Genomic DNA, 20,412 nt, shown 5'->3' with positions numbered 1-20,412 from the left:
ACACACACACACACACACACACACACACACACACAAGGCCTTCTTGTAGCCCCAGCTGGCCTCGCTATTTAGACCAGACTGGCCTTGATTTCACAGAGATCTGCCTGTTTCTGCCTCCTGAGTACTGGGATTAAAGAAAATTTACTTAGTTTTCTTAATGGATTGTTTATTATTATTTAAAAAAACTACAGTGTAGAGAAATATTCAAATAAGGAAAACTTAAAATTCAGATTTCCTAGTAAGTCCCCCGCCAAACACATGTGGACCTACCCATTTAAGTACTTACTTTGCATTGAACATGTGTTAAATTGAATTGTTTTAAAGAAAAAAAATTCCTAAAACTGAATGCTTTAGAATTAATGCTAATTTTCAGTATTCATGAATGGTGTTTCTGATTTTAGACTGGCCATTTAGCTATGGAGACATTGCTTTCACTTACTTCCAAAAGAGCGGGAGATTGGTTTAAAGAAGAGCTCCGACTTTTGGGTGGTCTGGATCATATTGTAGACAAAGGTATGGATAAGCATTTATGTTTTTACCAACTTGATAAGGTTGGTCTGTCTTAGCAGTGTCCTACAAATCTGTAACTTTTATAATAGAGGTTTTAGTACTTTGGTTTTGAAAGATTATAAAAATACAGATAGATACACACTTCAGAATCTCGTATCAAGTGTAAAGAAAGTTTGAATTCCAACATATAGCATGTGTGCGAATATCTTTTGCTGTTAGCTAAGGAGTAACATTATGACATTATGTATCCTAACTTTGGTTTCTTCTGCCTAGTGAAAGAATGTGTGGATCATTTAAGTAGAGATGAGGATGAAGAGAAACTAGTAGCCTCATTATGGGGAGCAGAGAGATGTTTACGAGTTTTAGAAAGTGTAAGTATGGACAACTATATGGGAGAAATTCACTCTTAATTGTGATTGCATGTGTTTGTAACCACCAAATATTTTATATGCTTTGGAGTTTTTTGTAAATCCAAATTAAAGTTCCATGAATTCTTTTAGCACCTGTTACTGTACAGTTGAAATGAACAGTTTATCATTTAAGAATGTATGTGTTAGCCAGCCCGTGGTGGTGCACACCTTTAATCCCAGCACTCTGGAGGCAAAGGTAGGCGATCTCTGTGAGTTCAAGGCGAGCCTGGTCTACATAGTGAGTTCCAGGACAGCAGGGGCTACAGAGTCCCTGTCTCAAAAAGACAGAAAAAAAAAAAAAAAAGTATCTGTTGCTGGATTGTGCAGAGCACCCCTGAAGGCTAGAATTTGGGAAGCTAAGCTAATTTGTGAATTTGAGGCCAGCGTAGGCTATATAGTAAGACTCTGTCTCAAAAAAATAAAAGCATGTGTGGGGCGTGGTGGCACACGCCTTTGATCCCAGCAGAGGCAGGCGGATCTCTGTGAGTTCAAGGCCAGCTTGGTCTACATAGTTCCAGGACAGCTGGGGCTACAGGGAGACCCTGTCTCAAAAAGACCAAAAAAATAAATAAATAAAAATAAAAGCATGTATTATTTGTGTATTTTTGCTCTAAATGAAAGAGACATACAGGTTTGTTTATGTGTACCAGACTTTATTGTTTTTTACTGTAGAATTCTTCTAAAGAATATTAACTTGTTTCTTGAAAACAATAGTTAAATATAGTCATGTTTTTGTTTAAGATAGAGTATCACTAGGTAGTCCTCATGGGCCAGAAAGTTGTTGCATAGACCAGGCTGGCCTCCAACTCACAGAGATCCACCTATTTCTACCTCTCCAGTGCTGGCAGTAAAGGCATGCACCACCTCATATGCCCAACTTTATTTAGCTTTTGAGTCTTATTATAGGTACAACTTAGTAATATTTGACTTTGGAGAGTGATTACTGTTGAACCTAAGTCAGTGTATTTTGTTCTTTGGTTTTATTTTTTTAAATTTTATTTATATGAATGTCTTGCCTACATGTATGTAAGTGCACCTGTGTCATACAATACCTGTGGAGGAAAGAAGGGGGTGACGGATCCCCCGAAACTGGAGTTACAGAGAGTTGTTAGCTGCCATGTGGGTGCTGGGTATCAAACTTGGGTCCTCTGCAAGAGCAACCAGTACTCTTAACCGCTGAGCCATCTTTTCAGCCCCTGTCGTTTGGTTTTTTATGAATGACTCAACTTCAGTATAGGTTAGAATTTTACTGCCAGTGAATTTCAGTATGTATAATAGTTAAGTTGGATTGGCTAGGTACTTTTTAAAAATATGTAGGACCACCTGTCATAAATGAAATTGTTGTCTTCTTTCTTTTAGAGTGCTTCCTGTTTATTAAATGTTATTTCTGACTTCTTTATAATTTTTGTTATTGTGTGGTTTTATTTTTATTTTTTTTAGTGTATGGGTGTTTTGCCTTCATGTGTATAAGTGCACAGTACACCTGTGTTCTGCAGTGCCCAAGGAAGATAGAAGAGGGCTTTCGATCTCCTGGAACTGGAATTATGATTGACTGTTAGCCACGATGTGGGTGCTGGGATTTCAACCCAGGTCTTCTTCAAGAACAGCTAGTGCTCTTAACCACTGATCCATCTCTCCAGACCTAAATGTTATCTTTTTTTTTTTTTTTTTAATTTATGTGTATGAGTGTATTGCCTGCATGTATGTGAGTGCACTCGTGTCATGCAATGCCTCGGAGGTCAGAAGAGGGCTTCCGATTCCCTTGGAACTGGAGTTAAGGACAGTTCATAGCCGCCATGTGGGTGCTGGGAATCGGACCTGGGTCCTCTGCAAGAGCAGTCAGTGCTCTTGACCACTGAGCTCTCTCTCCAGCCCCTAAATGTTATTTCTTTATTTAAAATATTCTAAATGAATATACTTAAGAATTTGTAGTATCAACATTTATAAGTTGCAGACTTTTCTGTTTGAATTTCAAAGTGCTTGGCAGTTCATTACAGCAAATGTATAGTAAAGAATATGTTCATTTTGAATGAGAAATTATGGTAGTGCCATCTTAATTTAATGATAAAATTATATCATAAATTTTATGTAATAGCACCTGTGGGTTGTGGAGTTATTTCCCTCCACTGGGGCTTCTTGAACCTCACCACCTCTTTTCGCTCAAGAAATTTTTATGTGACTCCCATGTATATAGATACATAAAATAGAAATATAGTACAGGTATAGTATAGTAAATCAAAGAAGTATATTTTGAAACAGTTCTTTGGTGTATATGTAACTAATTTAGTCATTTATTTAAAAAAATTAAAGCAAACTTGCAAAACTAATGAGATATTTATTACTGTTTTTTATTTTATGTGTATTTATGTATTGCCTGCATGTAGGTAAGTGCACTCGTGTCGTGCAATGCCTGCGGAGGACAGAAGAGGCTGTCAGATCCCTTGGAAGGAGTTACAGACAGTTGTTAGCTGCCATGTGGGTGCTGGAATTCGAACCCAGGTCTTCTGCAAGAACAACCAGTGTTCTTAACCACTGTGCCATCTCTCCAGCCCCGATATACTTATTTTTAGATAATGAATTCAGTCTTATGGTTGGAGAGATGGCTCAGTGGTTAAGAGTACTGACTGCTCTTGCAGAGGACCCGGGTTCAATTCCCAGCATCCACATGGCGGCTATGAACTGTCCTTAACTCCAGTTCCAGGGGAATCTGAAGCCCTTTTCTGACCTCTGCGGCATTGCATGGGTGCACTCACATGCATGCAGGCAATACACTCCATACACATAAAATAAAAATAATAAATAAAATATTTTTTAAAAATAGAATTCAATCTTGGCAGAGTATTTGAAACCATAGGATGCATTGTATCCTCGTGTTTTCAGGATTGATGCTAATTTCAAGCCAAAAATAATTTAACACTTTTTTTTTAAACTCCCGTCAGCAACTTTTTTCTTTTCTTTTTTTTTTTTTCTGTCTTTTTTGGTCTTTTTGAGACAGGGTCTCCCTATAACCCCAGCTGGCCTGGAACTCACTTATGTAAACCGCCTGGCCTGGAACTCACAGAGATCCTCCTGCCTCTCCCTCTCAAGTGCTGAGATTAAAGGCATGTGCCACCATGCCCAGCTGGTCAGCAGCTTTTCAAGTCAATCTTTCTAACACAGTTCATTTCAAAGATACACTAATTTAATACATGTTGAGAAATTATAGTAGTAAACCATTTGAAGTTTGGTTTTTGGGGCCAGATGTGGTGGTGCATGCCTTTAATCCTAGCACTTGGGAGGCAAGGGGCAGGCAGATCTCAGTGAGTTCAAGGCCAGCCTGGCTTACAGAGTTCTAGTCCAGCTGGGGCTACAGGGAGACCCTGTCTCAAAACAAAAAGTGTGTTTTCCATAATAATTACGTGACTATGTTCGATAAGAGCAGAAAACTTTATATTGAAAGTATTACAATTTGTAGTATAAAATAGATTTTATTCGTAGCTAAGATGTTTCAGGCAACATTTGTTGGCATTTGTGTGGCATGACAGCATTCTTGTTGCAGAATTCTCATGTTGTATTCAGAACCAAGCTACGGTGAAGTCTCAAAGTACAGCATGTGTGAGCATCTCTAGAGACACTTTGGATTTATTACACATTTGAATTTGAATTAATTTTTGGTTGGTAGTGCACTCAAAAATCTTTTATATTGCTAGATTTTTCACAACCCCCACATTTAATTACACAGCTGTGGGGTCATAACTAGAGTTTGAGAAGCTGGGTCTTAGATAGTAAGATCTATTTCTTCATCTTTTATATTTTAAGACACGAGGTAACGTGTTATTTAAATAAATGGAAGTTACAGGTTGCCACAATCATTTCATATTCTTTCTTTCAGGTAACAGTGCATAATCCAGAGAATCAAAGCTACTTGATAGCCTATAAAGATTCACAACTCATTATTTCATCAGCTAAGTAAGTTTTTATAAAATCCATTGTTTATTTAAAAACCCTTGAATTGACCATATAGGAAATAAAGCAGTATTCCTTCATGAATAGGTTGTCTGTTGAGTTCTATAAATTAGAGCACAATTGAGCCAAAATGCCTTGATGTGAATTGCAACCTCTTAACTTTAGCTATAACCTTGGACAAGTCACTTAATTGTTAAAAGTGCTTCACTTGGGAGGCAGAGGCAGGCGGATCTCTGTGAATTCTAGGCCAGCCTGATCTACTAGTGAGTTCCAGGACAGCTGGGGCTACAGGGAGAACCTGTCTCAAAAAGACGAAAAAAAAAAAAAAGTGCTTTCTTTATAAGGAGGGCAAGAATTGTATCTAGCAACTCAGGGTGGTTATCATAATAAAACAGGTTGATACATCTGTTAATACAAGATAGATTTATTTTTATAATGTATATAATACATGATTAGATAATATGTATACTTAAGGTGTATATTCAATATATATGAATGAGTCAAGGTCATTTTATTTAAATTTTTTAAAATTTATATTATTTTTTTAAATTTTATTTATTTTATTTTATTTTGTGTATGAGTGTATTGCCTGCATGTATGTGAGGGCACCCCTGTCATGGAGTACTGCAGAGGTCAGAAGAGGGCTTTGGATTCCCTTAGAACTGGAGTTAAGGACGGTTCATAGCCACCGTGTGGCTGCTGGGAATTGAACCCGGGTCCTCTGCAAGAGCAGTCAGTGTTCTTAACTACTGAGCCATCTCTCCAACCCTGAGTCCAGGTTTTTTTTTTATGTGTATGAGTGTTTTGCCTACGTGTGTGTAAGTGTACTATGTATGCAATGCCTACAGAGGCCTGAAGAAGATGTTGGATCACCTGGAACTGGACTTACAGTTGGTTGTTAGCCACCATGTGGGTCCTGGGAACCAAACCTGGGTCCTCTGCAAGAGCAGCCAGTGCTCTTAACCATTGAGCCATGTCTCTAGCTCAAGTTCTTTTATATGTAAGGCCCTGTAAAACAATGCTTATTATGTAGTAAACACCATCAGTTCTTTTGTTCTAAGTAGATTCTTGCCCTGATCTTCTGCTCTTTATATAGCATTTTCCAGATCTGTACATAGCTCTCCTTGTTCCAGACTCTCCCTGACCAGCCTTCACCACCAATTAGGCTAATGCTGTCACTTCATTGCTTATATGTCTGCATTCCTACCTAGTTCTGTCTTCTAATAGCTGCTTCTTGATGTCTTGTCCTAGTTTTGAATGTCTCTGCCCTAGTTCTCTAGCTTTTATCTTAGCTAGTACAATACCACAGGGAGTTAACTTTCTTTCTGATCTGTTTTGAAATACTAATCATGGCCAGGCATGATAGCGCACACCTTTAATCCCAACATTGGGTGGCAGAGACAGGCAGAGCTCTATGAGATTGAGGCCGGTTGGGGCTACAGGGAGACCATGTCAGGAAAAAAATAGAAGAAGAAAAATTAATCTAAAATTGCAATTTATGACTTTATTGTCATTGCATGAATGTAAATATCTTTATCAAAGGAAGGACCATAGCAGTGGGATAGTTCAGTTTATCAGTGTTTTTTCATCTTGTTTTGGAAATTTTCACACAAATGGAGATGAAGTAGTCTGATAAACTCTATTAGATGCATTACTTACCTTGAACAATTACTAATCAGGGGGAGGTTTGTTTTCATCTGTAACATCATCCTTGCTTTCTCCTGTGTTATTTTGAAGCTAATCCAAATGTATCACCCCCATTTCTTGTTTGTCGTGCTTTTATAAATTTTATAGTATATTTAATACCTTTGGTGCATGTAATCTTTCCTTACTAAGGAGTTTTCTTGAGAGTTAAACCTGTTTCTATTTTATTTTTTATTCAGTGCTTCTTCTTGTTGTTGCTTTTGGTTGGTTGTTTGTGGTAGTCCTAGGAATTAGACCTATGGCCTCACGCATCTGAGGCAAGTGTACTACTACTGAGTCCCAGTCCCCAGCATTTTTTTTTTTAGTTGACAAAACTTGTGTATATTTTTTTAAAGGTGATTTTTTTATACTTCATAATTCCTAAGAATTGCCTTGGAAAGGTTAAGTGTGACACCTTCCATCTCATGTTGATAAGGATAGTCTGATAAAATAATTGGAATTCAGAATTGGATGTTTGGGAAATAGCATTCATCTGACATTTTGAGCTTTTTAATAAAACCATCAGAGGTTACTCAGTAGTACTTAAGATAGTTTATCTACTAACAACAACAGGGAAATTCTATCAACATCCTTTAACATCAGAAGAACAAGTTACTTAGGTTTGAAAGTATGAGGAGGATATTCCTAACTAAAGAATGGTAAAATATTAAAAACCTTACAGAATTTCCTTAGTATGTGTCAAAGAAAAGGTAAGAACATATTATGGTACAGCCTTCTTTAAGGTTTTATGTCATATGCAAAGCATGAAGAATAAACTGACAAAGAATTCACTGATCTGTCAAGTTTAAAAATAATTAATGATTTAAAGATATCCTTTGGTGGCTGCCAAAGTGGTTCAGGAGGTAAAGGCCCTTGCTGTGCAAGACTGCTGGGTAACCTGTGTTCAGTCCCTGGAACTCATGGTAAAGGTGGAGAGAATGGACTCCACAAACTTGTCCTCTGACTGCCACATGGGTAGCAGGGCATATATATTAATAATAAATGAATAGAATTTTAAAGATAGTTTTTAGAAACATTAGACCTTAGATTCTGTCTTTGTTACTGTGTGTAAAATCTTGAGAATCTTTGGGTGCAGCTCATTCTTGTATGCTTGCCGGAAGACTTGTCAATTTGAATGACCTCAACTAAAAAATAATGATTTGTCCCAATTTATTTAATACTTGCTTTACTGGGTGATCTGTAATATCAGTATACTTAATACCTGCCAAATAGTCTCATCTTTTCTAAATGAAAAATACCCAAGGATTGAAAAAGGCCTAATGTAAGCATAGCTGACAAATCTGTTGTGGTTTCACGTTTGAAATATCTATAAAATGGGACAGCTCTTATAGGTAGCATGAACTACCATGAGTTCTGTTTTGTTTCTTTGTTTGTTTATTGGCTGGTTGGTTGGTTGGTTAGTTGGTTGGTTGGTTGGTTGGTTGGTTGTTTGGTTTGAGAAAGGATCTCACTCACTTGTCCTGGCTCGCCTTAAGCTAGGTAAAGCAATCCTTCTGCCCAAGCCTCCCAAGTTAATAGGGACTATACACATGCACCACCATGCTCAGCATGGAATGAGCCTTTAAATTTAACTTTTCTTAGAGAAAAATGTAATTATCAAGTTTATCAAAGCAAAATTTAACAACTCGTAAGATTATCAGACATACTTAGTACATGATAAGACAGTTAAACATTGTTGCTTCCAAAAAGCGGGGGGCAGGCGGGGTAATCTTGATAGCTTTTAGGTCCCAGAAATGAAGTTTATTATGTAACTTTTGTTATTTATCATAATAGCATACATCTTGTTTTCTCTTAAGAGCGTTACAGCATTGTGAAGAACTGATTCAGCAGTATAACCGTGCTGAGAACAGCATATGCATAGCTGACAGTAAACCTCTGCCTTACCAGAATGTAACTAACCATGTGGGCAAAGCAGTGGAGGACTGCATGAGGGCTATCATTGGGGTATTGCTCAATTTAACTAATGATAATGGTAAGTAATATTTTCTTACTGAAAAATTGTGTATTACACATAAATTTATGTTTTTGATATAGTGATTTTACAATATTCCATAATGTAATTGACTTCTTTCTGTAGTCATAAGCTACTTTTAGGAGTTATTTTAGAACTAGCCTAGTAGGTTGGCCTTGAAATAGCAACAATGCATAGTAAAATAAAGGAATAGCTATGCAATTTAAAATTAATATTCACTTTAATAACTGGGTATGGTGACACATGCCTGTAATCCTAGCACTTGGAAGGCTAAGGCAGGAGAATTGCCTTAATTTTGAGGCTAGCCTAGGTTACAAAGCAAGTATCAGGCTAGGCAGGACTGCAGTGTGAGACCTTGTCTCAAAAAAAAAAAATCATTTTAATAAATCTTGTCAGTATCATCAGGAAGATTCCTGTTTCCATTCTTATTTCAGAGTGGGGCAGTACCAAGACAGGAGAGCAGGATGGCCTCATAGGCACAGCAATGAACTGTGTGCTTCAGGTTCCAAAGTACCTACCTCAGGAGCAGAGATTTGATATTCGAGTGCTGGTGAGTTGAAATGACCATTTTAGAATAGTGTCTTATCTTGATGAAACTTCATTTTATTTTGGGTTTAAGAATCAGTTATTTATTATGTTCTGAGTTGTTTTGGTGGATCCTTAAGAACATCTCATATTTTTTTTCTTACAAAATAGTCTTTGTAAAAATAAAAGTACAAACTGAATCTGATGATTAATAACTGAAGGAGCTCAGCATGGTGGCTCATGCCTCTAATCCTAGCTCTTTGGAGACTGGGGTAAGGACTGCCACAAGGTTGAGGTTATCCTGGGGTGTAGACTGAGTCTGTCAAGTAAACCAGCAACAAAACAGTCCCTTCCCTGTTCACTCAAGCCAACTAAAGGAATCTTTTGGGAAGATCAGTATCTTACATAGTGGTTTTTAATAATTTTACAGATGGAAAAACACTGTTTAACATTTTACCTGACAGTGAAAATTATGTATGTTACATTTGTTATGTCCTCATATGTGATAATGTGCATTTTTAAAAAATGTTTCATAGGGCTTGGGTCTACTGATAAATCTGGTGGAGTATAGTGCTCGGAATCGACACTGCCTTGTCAACATGGAAACATCCTGTTCTTTTGATTCTTCCTTCTGTAGTGGAGAGGGAGATAATAGTTTACGGCTAGCTGGACAAGTTCATGCTGTTCAGGCTTTAGTACAGGTAAGCAGCCACAGAAAAACAAACTGACTCCTGTAGTTTGTTTGATCTGGCTAATTCCTTTTTCAATTACACCTTTGTTTTCTAACCCCTTTGAGACTTACTATTTTTAAATTGTGTGTGTGTGTGTATATATATATATATATATATATATATATATATATATATATGCATGGTTTGTGCAACTCTGTGTATAAGTGTCCACAGAGGCTGAAAGAGGATGTCAAATCCTCTAGAGGCGGATGGTTGTAAGCTGCCCAGTTGTGAGAGCTAGGGGCCGAACTCAGGTTCCCTGGAGGAGCAGCAAGTGCCCTTAACCACTGAGCCCTCTCTCCAAACTTAGCCCCCATTTTGGGTGTGTGTATGAGTACTGGAGGCCATGTACCATGGCACCTATGTGAAGTACAGAGAACAACTTTCAGGAGTCTGTCCTCTCCTTCCCCTGTGGGTTATAGGGATGGAACTCGGATTGTCTGGATTGCCCAGCAAGTGCTTTTACCCACTTTACATTCTTGGTGACTATTATCCCTTAAAAAAAAAATCTTGAGAGCCATGAAATTGCTAAGATAGGACAGGAATGTCTTTTAGATTTGATCAGTTATCTGACGGTCAATAAAAGCTACATTGGTTTAGAATATACTCTTTATTCTGCTTTCTTGCTCAGCTGTTATAATCATTCCTTAAATATTGTCAAGGAAAAAGACAAAATGTACTCGTGTATTGCCTGCATGTAAGTAAGTGCACCTGTGTTGTGCAATGCCCTCGGAGGACAGAAGAGGCTGTCGGAGCCCCTGGTACTGTCGTTATGGACAGTTGTTAGCTGCCATGTGGGTGCTGGGATTCGAACCCGGGTCTTCTGCAAGAACAGTGTTCTTAACTGCTGAGCCATCTCTCCAGCCCCAAAACATGTATATTTTATTGAGTACAATATTGGTCATAAATTGGGAATATACCCCAGCACATGTCAATCCAGCTCGAGTTCTAGCATTTACTTACGGGCCTCATCTGTGTCCAGGACTCTTAGGACTTGTGGACAAGTCTGGAAAGTGGCAGGGTGACTGAGCATAGGAAATAATGCCATGAGATTGAGTTGTCTGAAGTCAGAGTTTTCATTTTCCCCTCTTTTTCTTCATTTATAGGCAATATATTGTTGAACATAGATATGCAGTCCATAGAAATTTTTCCTAGGATTCAGACTTTAGTCTTGTTTAGGCTTGAAATTTTATTTAGTCTTTAGTTACATAAAACAAATTATGAAACCAGTGATAAATTATTTTGTTCCTTACCAGTAACTGTAAAATAAGCTGGATGTGGTGGCTCCTGCCTGTATTTCAGCACTTTGGAGGCTAAGATAAGTGGATTACCTCAAATTTGAGGCCATCCTAGGTTACAGAATGTTTAGAGATCCTATCACAGACTGCCCCCTCCCAAAAAAAGCAAGAACTCAGCAATAATTAAGTAGTAATAGTAAAACTATAGTAACAGTTACTAATGATAATTGGTGGTTAGTAGTAGACTAATTTTAGTCTTTAGGCATTATAGAGAATACTTTTTTTTTTTTGCTAAAAATATTTAAGGATATATTTTTTATACATTATTTATTGAGGGAGGGGGCTTTGGCATGTGTGGAGGTCAGAGGCAACTTGGTTCTTTCCTTTACCATGTGAATTCTAGGGATCAAAGTTATGTCATCATGCTTGGTAGCCATCTTGCTGGCTCTTAAAAGACATTTTAAAATATTTTTTATAGGGACTGGAGAGATGGCTCAGCGGTTTAGAGCACTGATTGCACTTGCAAGGACCTGGGTTCGATTCCCAGCACCCACATGGCAGCTGTGAATCATCCTTAACTCCAGTTCCAGGGAAATCCAACACCTTCTGACCTCTGAAGGCATTACATAACACGGGTACACTTACATGCAGGCAGTACACTCATACATAAAATAAAAATAATAAAATTTTTTTTATAAATAAAATTTTTTAAAAAGTTAAAAAAACTTTTTAAAATGTTACACTTTTAAATTATAAACATACTGTAAATAATTTTCTGTGTGCTTTCCTTAACTTCTTTTGAAAGAACTTAAAATTTTTTTGAATGAGTGTTTTGTCTGCATGTTTGTAAGTGTACCACATGCATGCAATGCCTGAAGGCTTCAGATCCCCTGGAACTGGGAGTTACTGACGGCTGTTAGCTGCCGTATGGGTGCTGGAAACTGAACCTAGGTCTTCTGCAGCCAGTGCTCCTAGCCATCTCTTGAGCCCTTCAAATCATTTTTCTTTAAGTGATGCTGGATATTGAATCCAGGGCCCTGTGCTTTTGAGGCATTCATTCTACTACTGAGCTATATCTAGCCCTCCCCAGCTTCTTTTACTGGTGTCATCTTATACAACTGTAGTGTAATGTCAAAACCAAGAAATGAGCATTGTTTCGTTGCTGTTGATTAGACTCTTATTAAACAATTTTATCATTCTTGGGTCTGGAGAGATGGCTCAGCGGTTAAGAGCACTGGCTGAGCAATAGTTTTCATCACTTACATGAACCTTCTTCATTCTAGTTGTTTTCACTGGGGTTTTTTATTTTTTTTGAAAATTTATTTTTATTGTTTAGAATTATGTTCATAATGTGTGTGCCTGTGTGTGGGTATATGCACATGAGTGCAAGCGCCTGTGTAGGCTAGAAGAGGATGTCACATCAGGAGCTAGAATTACCTGTCCTGGAAACCAAACTTAGGCCCTCTGGAAGAGCAAGAAGCAGTCTTAACTGCTGAACCATTTCTCCATCCCCAGTTGTTTTTCCTCTTAAGTACTTTAAAGAGTCATTTGACCAATTTATTTTAAAAGCAGTTTCATTACCCACCTCCTCCATAATCCTCTTGTTCAGGACGGTTTAAAATACATACATCCACTTCCTACTTGAAAAATGTTACCATTAGCCGGGCATGGTGGCCCACACCTTTAATCCCAGCACTCCGTAGTCAGAGGCAGGCAGATCTCTGTGAGTTCAAGGCCAGCCTTGTCTACATAGTGAGGTCCAGGACATCTGGGGCTACAGGGAGACCCTGTCTCAAAAAGACCAAAAAAAAAAAAAAAAAAAAAAAATACACATTCAAAAAAATATTATTTATAAAAAAACACTACATGAAACCCTGCAAAAAAAAAAAAAAAAAAAAAAAGTTACCATTCATAATAACTATATATGTTTAAAGAAATTCATGCTTGAATGAATGAGTTTTTTTTTAGCTTAGATGTTACTATATAATAGATACAACTTTGCTGACCTTTGTTTTTGTGAGCTTTTTATATCAACACAGACATACTTCATTATTTGTAATGTACCAACCAGTCAGTAATTTATAGTTCTTTACTGTTAGACATTTTGTTTGCTTTGTTTTAAAATTTCCTTTATAATAAAAATTACCAAAAAGTACTTTAGTACTTAAATTTTGGACCTTTTTTTTTTCCAACATGTGTCTGATAATTTCCTGCCTTAGAAATTGTTGTGTTAGCATATGTACATTTAAAATGGATACTTCTTTTCACCATCATCACCAAGCATGTGTTTCCATTTGCCTCAGTTTAAACTTCTCAAAACAGTGAGTCTGTTTCTTCATATTCTTAACAACATCAGGCGTTGAAAGTTTTTTAATGTTTGGCCAATCTAAGTTTCCTAGGTACCTTTTTTTTTTGTCTTTGAGACAGGGTCTTCCTGTAGATACTTTGCATACAGCATTAACGGCATGTTGTGTCTGTCCTAAAAGAATAATGGATGGTTATTTCTATGTTGTGAATCCCTTACTACTTTTTAACCGGCTACCTCTTTTGGACTTTTCAAAAGCAATAATGCTTGAAGTTACATCTTTAGAAAATAACATCCATCCTTCTCTCAGGACTTTAGGAAGCCTAGAGAACCTATGCTGATATATGCTGTGTCTGTCTGTGTTAGTCATCATTCATCACCATGAAAAAATACCAGAGGCAAACAGCTTAAAAGAAGAAAGATGTATTTTGGCTGAGAGTTTCAGAGGCTTTATTCCATAGATACCTGGCTCCATTATTACTAGGCCTAGGTAAAGCTGAACATCATGGTAGAAGGTCATGATAACTGCAGAGCTGCTCACTTTATGATAGCCAAAGAAGAGGGGGTATCAGGGAACCATCTGTGTTTACTGAGCTAGAAATTAAAGACAGAAAATTACGTTAGTCACTAAAGCAGTGACACAATTGCAGACTACGTAGATTCTGAATGCAAGGTTCACTGTGCACTCAGAAAATGAAAGAAGTCAGTCAACCTCTGTAGTCTTCACCTTCCAGAATCCCTAATGGGATCCCTGGGAACCAATTTTGACAACTGCCATTTTATTTCCCCAAGGGCATTAATCTGATACATGTTGTCTAACATCAGCAAATCTTTTAAGATCTGCTTGGCATTTGATTTTTGGGTAATTCTCATTAGTAACTTGGTACATTTCCCAAGTCATATGAAAGGGATATGTATTAGAAAGTAACAAGGAAAATAATTCAGTTGAAGGCAAGGAATTTGATATGTTCTCTTTTGACTGTATAGCATACATAATATGTGGGAAACTATATTAATAATTTTTCCTTATGTCCTAGTAATAAAAACGCTAATAATGCTAAGTAAGACCTAGTTCTTTCTGAGACTATTTACTAATTCTTGTTTATATCTTTAAATTTCTTTTAGAAAAGTCATGTTTCTTTTACTCTAATATTAAAGTTTTTTCATTGTTCTTTCTGTTTAATTTATCCTGTATGCCTGGGTGTTTTTTAAAGATTTATTTTGTACATATAAATGTTTTGCCTGCATGCATCCATGTCTGTATGTGTAACATGAGTGTACCTGATGCTGAAGAGACAGAAGAGGGTGTCGGAGCAACATGTGGGTGCTGGGAGCCAAACCTGGGTCCACTGCAAGAGCAGCAAGCACTCTTAACCACTGAGCCATCTCGCCAGTTCTTTTTTATTTAAAAAGTTTGTAGGTGTTTTTGGGTTTGGGTTTGGGATGTTTTGTTTTGTTTTTTTTCCCTTGATTTTCTAGTTAGTATTATCCAGGTTAAGGACAATTAAGGAGACTTGGAAACAATACCTGAACCATTACTAGATTACTTAAATGAATCCCAGCAACATTTATACTTTAGTTTTCAGTAAAATGTAGGGCAAAGGCTTTTCTTAAATCAAGTATCCTCATTTTTTAAAAAATATTTTATTTATTATTTTTTATGTGTATGAGTGTATTGCCTGCATGTATGTGAGTGCACCCATGTTGTGCAATGCCGTGGAAGTCAAAAGAGGGCTTCGGATTCTCCTGGAACTGGAGTTAAGGTCTGTTCGTAGCCACCATGTGGGTCCTGAGAATTGAACCCAGGTCCTCTGCAAGAACAGTCAGTGCTCATAACCACTGAGCCATCTCTCCAGCCCCATGTATCCTCCTTATTTAAAGCAAAATATTGGATTGTGTACATGTTGGTAGTTGATATCTTTTTAATCATCTTCAAAAATGATTATCAGCTGTTCCTTGAGAGAGAACGAGCAGCCCAGTTGGCAGAAAGTAAAACAGATGAGCTGATCAAAGATGCTCCCACCACTCAGCATGATAAGAGTGGAGAATGGCAGGAAACGAGTGGAGAAATCCAGTGGGTGTCAACTGAGAAGACCGACAGTACAGAAGAGAGACAGAAGAAGGAGGAGGAGGATGAAGAACTTGACCTCAATAAAGGCATGTTTATCCTGAGTAGTATATTCACAGTGAGAATGATTTTTATAATTGTTTCTTCAAAACATGTTAATTCATGTCTTGCTAAAATCTGTTGAATAGCATCTTTGTAGTTTAATCCAGTTAAGCTTTGGTAGTTCATTACTTACAGTAGTTCTTCCTATCAGTTAGTACATGTCAGTGGCAGGTTACAGGGGAGGGAAAGATAATAGCCACTCAAGTTGTTTTCCTTATTGGGACTTTTCTTCCTTGTAATCTGTAAAGAGCAGCTTATGAGCTGGGCATGATAGTGCACATCTAATTCCAGCACTTGACATGTCGAGGCCAGAGAATCTGGAGTTGGAGGCCAGACTGGCGTATGTAATGAAAACCTGTTTTTAAAAAGTGGGTGAGAGCTTTGAATTTCTGGTTTTTTATTGCTGCTGCTGCTGTTGTTGTTTTAAAATCAGCCTCACCTTAAACTGAGATATTTTGTGTCATCAATTAAAATAGTTCTCAGAGGTTACTAGGTAACAAATACAGTTAAAAAAAAAAATACCTGGAGGTAATATCTTCACTGATCAGTCATTTATTGACCATACTATTATCAGGAATTAGGGTAGAATACTTGCTTTACTGTTTATACAAATTCTGAAAAATAGCTGTGTGTAACCTCATGCCCCTGAGATTTTGAAATTTAAGTAATATGTACAACTTTTCACCTAGGAAATAGTATGATTCTGAGCCTCTTCTCTTTCTGTTACTCATAGCCAGATTAAATGCTGTCAGTGCTGATACTGTAAGAAACATTTGCCCCTAAGAAACTGAGTTTGTCATAATGTATTACTTGAATCTATTACTTTCTTTAGCTCTAAAGAAATCATATACCCATTGGCAACCTTCATCTCCATTTTCTCCTTCCCCGGACACTGGCACCTGCAAATCTTTTTACTGTCTCCACGTATTTGCCTGTTTCAGCCATTTCATATAAAGTAATCATACAAAATGTGGACTTTTGGGGATGAACTTATTTCAGTCAGCTTTATTTTGTGGTATTCCTTAGTACTGTGTTCCTTCTTCATAAATAGTCAGATGATGCTTCATTGCATGCTTAGATTACATTTTGTTTATCTGTTTGTCCATTGATAAACATTTGGACTCTTTCTACTTTTTAGCTGTTACAAGTGATGCTACTGTGAATTATTATGTGCAGGCTTTTTTTTTTTTGTAAACATGTTTACATTTCTCTCCACTGCGTACTTAGTAGAGTTGTTGGGTTGTTAACTTTGTTTAACATTTTTAAGGAAATTTGTTTTTCAGTGTGGTGGCCTCATCCCATCAGCAATATATAAGGGTTCCAGTTTTTCCACATTTTCAAATATTAGAGTTTCTGGGTTTTTTTTGTTTTGTTTTAGTCCTCTTAGGTTGCTAGGAATTTTTTGTTTTATTTGCAGTTTCCTGATGACTCAGTCTGCTGGGCATCTTTATATGTTCTTTGGTCTTTTCGTGTATCTTTGAAGAAAAATGTCTATTCATATCTCTTGGTGACTTTCTAATTTGTCTTTTTGTTGTTGAGTTTAAAGAACTCTATATTCTGAATTTCTAATCAGATAATGGTTGTATTTGCCCCTTCTCTGGTTTGTCTTTTTACTTTGTTAGTGGTATCCTTGTTTAAAGCAAATCTTTTTAAGTATGTTATGGCTTTAGTTCTTATATTTGGATCCCAATTCATTTGGAGTTAATTTTGGTTAATTTGGGATATCTAATTGTCAGATGTTAATATTTAGCATCTTTTAAGACAATAAGAGAATAAAGTTGTAGAATTTGTATTAGTTGGTATACTGTTAAAACTCTTTATTTAAATATTCTCAGCCCTTCAACATGCTGGCAAACACATGGAGGATTGTATCGTGGCCTCCTACACAGCTCTACTGCTTGGGTGTCTCTGCCAGGAGAGTCCAGTAAGTAAAGGGTTCAGGGATGTTTTTTGTTATCTTTTTAAAGATTTTAGTATAACAGCTTCATGCCATTCCATAATTCATTTATTTACTCTTTCATTTATTTTTAGTTTATGTGTATGCATGCTTTGCCTTTGTTTTGCCTGTGTGCAGTACCTTTGGAGGCCAGAAGGCATTGGATCCCCTGGAATTTAGAGTTAGGGTCAGCTGTTAGTAGCTCTGTGGATGCTGGAGCTATGTGAATACAAGAGCAGCCAGCACTCTTGAATTGTTGAGCCATCTCTCCAGCTCCCCATTTATTTGTTTTATAAATTTGTCCCCATTCATGACATATTTTGTCTTAAACCTTTTGGTGATTACAGGGTTGTTTAAACAGTTTTTTCCCCCCTCTGTGGAAAAAAGTGACAAGAATATGCCTAACCCTTCCAGTGGTTTCCTTTGAACTACTTTTCTTTTTTTATGCAATGATCATCTTTATTTCCTTTTTAATACAGGTTTTTCTAAGTAAGATTTGGGTGAAACAAATTATTGATCATTATGGCTTTTATTAGAACTGATCTTTAGTCAAGCTTTTTGAGCTGTTTTTTAAAATGGTGTAGGGATTGGGGAGATGGCTCAGTGGTTAAGAGCACTGGTTGTTCTTGAAGAGTACTGGGGTACAGTTCCCAGCACTCACACATACCAGCTAACAGCTCTCCATAACTCCAGTTGCAAGGGATATGACACCCTCTTCTGACGTCCATGGGCATTGCACAACATGAGTGCACTTCCACATGCAGGCAATACATTCACACATATAAGATAAAAATAATAGATAAAATACTTTTTAAAATGGTATAAATATAAGCTAGTGGGGCTGAGGATGTAGTTCAATTAGTGGATTACTTGCTTTAGGATGCATGAAGCCCTGAGTTCAATCCCCAGTACCATATAAGAAGCTAATAAAAATTCTTTTAATTTTTTGAAAAAGGAAGATTTACATACACAAAGTTAAGATAATATGGAATGTTACTTTCAAGTATTTGTTGGACTTTTAAAAATACATTCCAAAGTAAGAATGTCTAACAGGAAAGTTCTTAGTTGATGAGTCAGTCTTTGCAGTCCCCTGTAGTCAAAGGGAAAGATGGGATCGTATAGAACCTGTGCCCAGCTGGCTTAAACAACACAACAAAGTCAAATTCAGGCTATTTTAGTGCCGTAGTAGAATCACCAGTGACTCAGATCATTCTCTCTTTTAAACTACTTTCCTTTGCACCTTTTGTTTTTATTTTTCCCCTGAGACAGTCCTCTGAGTGACCCCAAAGTACACCAGGAACTCACCTGCCTCTGCTTCAGGAGTGTTGGGATTAAAGGTGTGTACCACCAAACTGGGCCTTTGTCCTTTTCCTGGTTAAAAACATTCATCAAAGCTACAAGCTGACTACAGGTCCCAGCTAGTGAAATAATGCCCAACAATACTTTGCTTTCTGTTTTCTTTTTAAGATACAACCACCCTTGTATTTTCTGTTATCTGACTGAGATGCCTGGCTGAGAATTTGGTCACATGCTTCCCTCTAAACCAGTCACAAGCTAGGAAAATGGGTTTCCCCCTAGTGGTTTAAGATCATCAGGATTTACCTATGAGAAATACAAGTGTCTGCATATTAGGCTGTCACACAGAAGTGGAAGGTTATGGTTACTGGACAGTCTGCTGCCATGGGAAAAATAAATAGAAACAACAGAAGTATTGTATGAATGGGGTGTCAGTCATTGTGAGTGTTCCTTTTGAAATATGGGGCACAGGTGGATAAAGTGGAAGGATCAGTGGTTGTCTTAGTTTTTTTTTCCAATTGCTGTGATAAAATATGTAGGGATGGTCATATGACCATGTTAAATAATGGTTCTTGAAATTGTGTTAGTACAATATATGATCCATATATGATTGTGGATCATCTTTGCCATGTTGCTGTTATGTCATTTTCTTAAATAAATGATAAGGTTCTTAATTTGTGGATATGTCATTTCCTTAAATGATAAGGTTCTTAATTTGTGGATTTTTAGAACCACAGATATATATATATATATATGTATATATATATATATGTATGTATGTTGCTTTAGAAGTCATTATAATTAGAAAACTAGATGATACCACAAATATGAAGTGAATTGGTTTGCCCCCAGTGTGGAAGTGTAAGAGATAAAGAAAGCATGTAGCCATGTGCAGAAAGTATGGCCTGTGTTCTTTGGCTGCATGCTTAGAAAGCCCAGGAGAGTCTGGTCTCATTTTCTTTGCCCACCCTGACTACCAGTTTGTGTCTGCTACTTTGTAAGGAATAATCGATTTATTTCATCTTATACTTACTGATAACAGTTCTCAATGAGGGAAGCCAAGTCAGGAACTCACTCAAACAGGGCAGAAGCCTGGAGGCAGAAACTGAAGCCAAGACCATGGAGGAATGCTAATTACTGGATTGCTCCTCCCTGGCTTGTTCACTTACCTTCATACAGCTCAGGCCCACCTGTCCAGGGATGACACCACCCACAGTGCTCTGGGCCCTTCTGCATCAATTACCAATTAAGAAAATGCCTCACAGAGGTGGCCATAGGCCACTTTGATGGAGGAAATTCCTCAGTTGTGGCTCCCTCTTCCCAGGTGTCATCTAATTTGTCAAGTGGACAAAAACTAGCCAGCTCACTGTTCTTACAGGTTTTTGCCTCTCTCTCTCCATTTCTGGAATCTTGCCCACCACATCCAGCTTTCTTCAGAATACTTACTGATCATGTAACTAACTGTTTTCCTTGGTGTGTCAGCAACCAAATGATGGTTTTGTTTTCTGCTTTAAAAAATGAAGTTTGGGGACTGGCGGGATGATTCAGCAGTTAAGAGCACTGGCTGCTTTGACAGTAGCGGGGATATCAGAGTATAAGGGCTCTAATGGGAGGGAGGCTATGGGAGGGTGCCATCTGGGAAGTGGATGTATAGTTGAATAAGATGGTTT

At 37.4% G+C, this 20,412-nt stretch overlaps 1 protein-coding gene across 1 annotated transcript in view; it reads left to right on the top strand.

Moving 5' to 3' along the window:
* Positions 1 to 20,412, top strand: part of Wapl (WAPL cohesin release factor) — a 95,230-nt gene that overhangs the window by 69,361 nt on the left and 5,457 nt on the right. The window contains exons 10-17 of the mRNA XM_029559291.1: positions 402 to 513; positions 784 to 881; positions 4,792 to 4,868; positions 8,366 to 8,541; positions 8,976 to 9,091; positions 9,603 to 9,767; positions 15,290 to 15,497; positions 17,346 to 17,434. Coding sequence (XP_029415151.1) covers positions 402 to 513; positions 784 to 881; positions 4,792 to 4,868; positions 8,366 to 8,541; positions 8,976 to 9,091; positions 9,603 to 9,767; positions 15,290 to 15,497; positions 17,346 to 17,434 — 1,041 coding nt within the window. The remainder of the gene's footprint in view (positions 1 to 401; positions 514 to 783; positions 882 to 4,791; positions 4,869 to 8,365; positions 8,542 to 8,975; positions 9,092 to 9,602; positions 9,768 to 15,289; positions 15,498 to 17,345; positions 17,435 to 20,412) is intronic.

Source organism: Nannospalax galili, unplaced genomic scaffold (genome assembly GCF_000622305.1).
Source record: "Nannospalax galili isolate Female #2095 unplaced genomic scaffold, S.galili_v1.0 scaffold409, whole genome shotgun sequence".
Lineage (NCBI taxonomy): Eukaryota > Metazoa > Chordata > Mammalia > Rodentia > Spalacidae > Nannospalax > Nannospalax galili.
The sequence above is the reverse complement of the archived record's forward strand: the minus strand, read 5'-3'. Positions and strand labels throughout refer to the sequence as shown.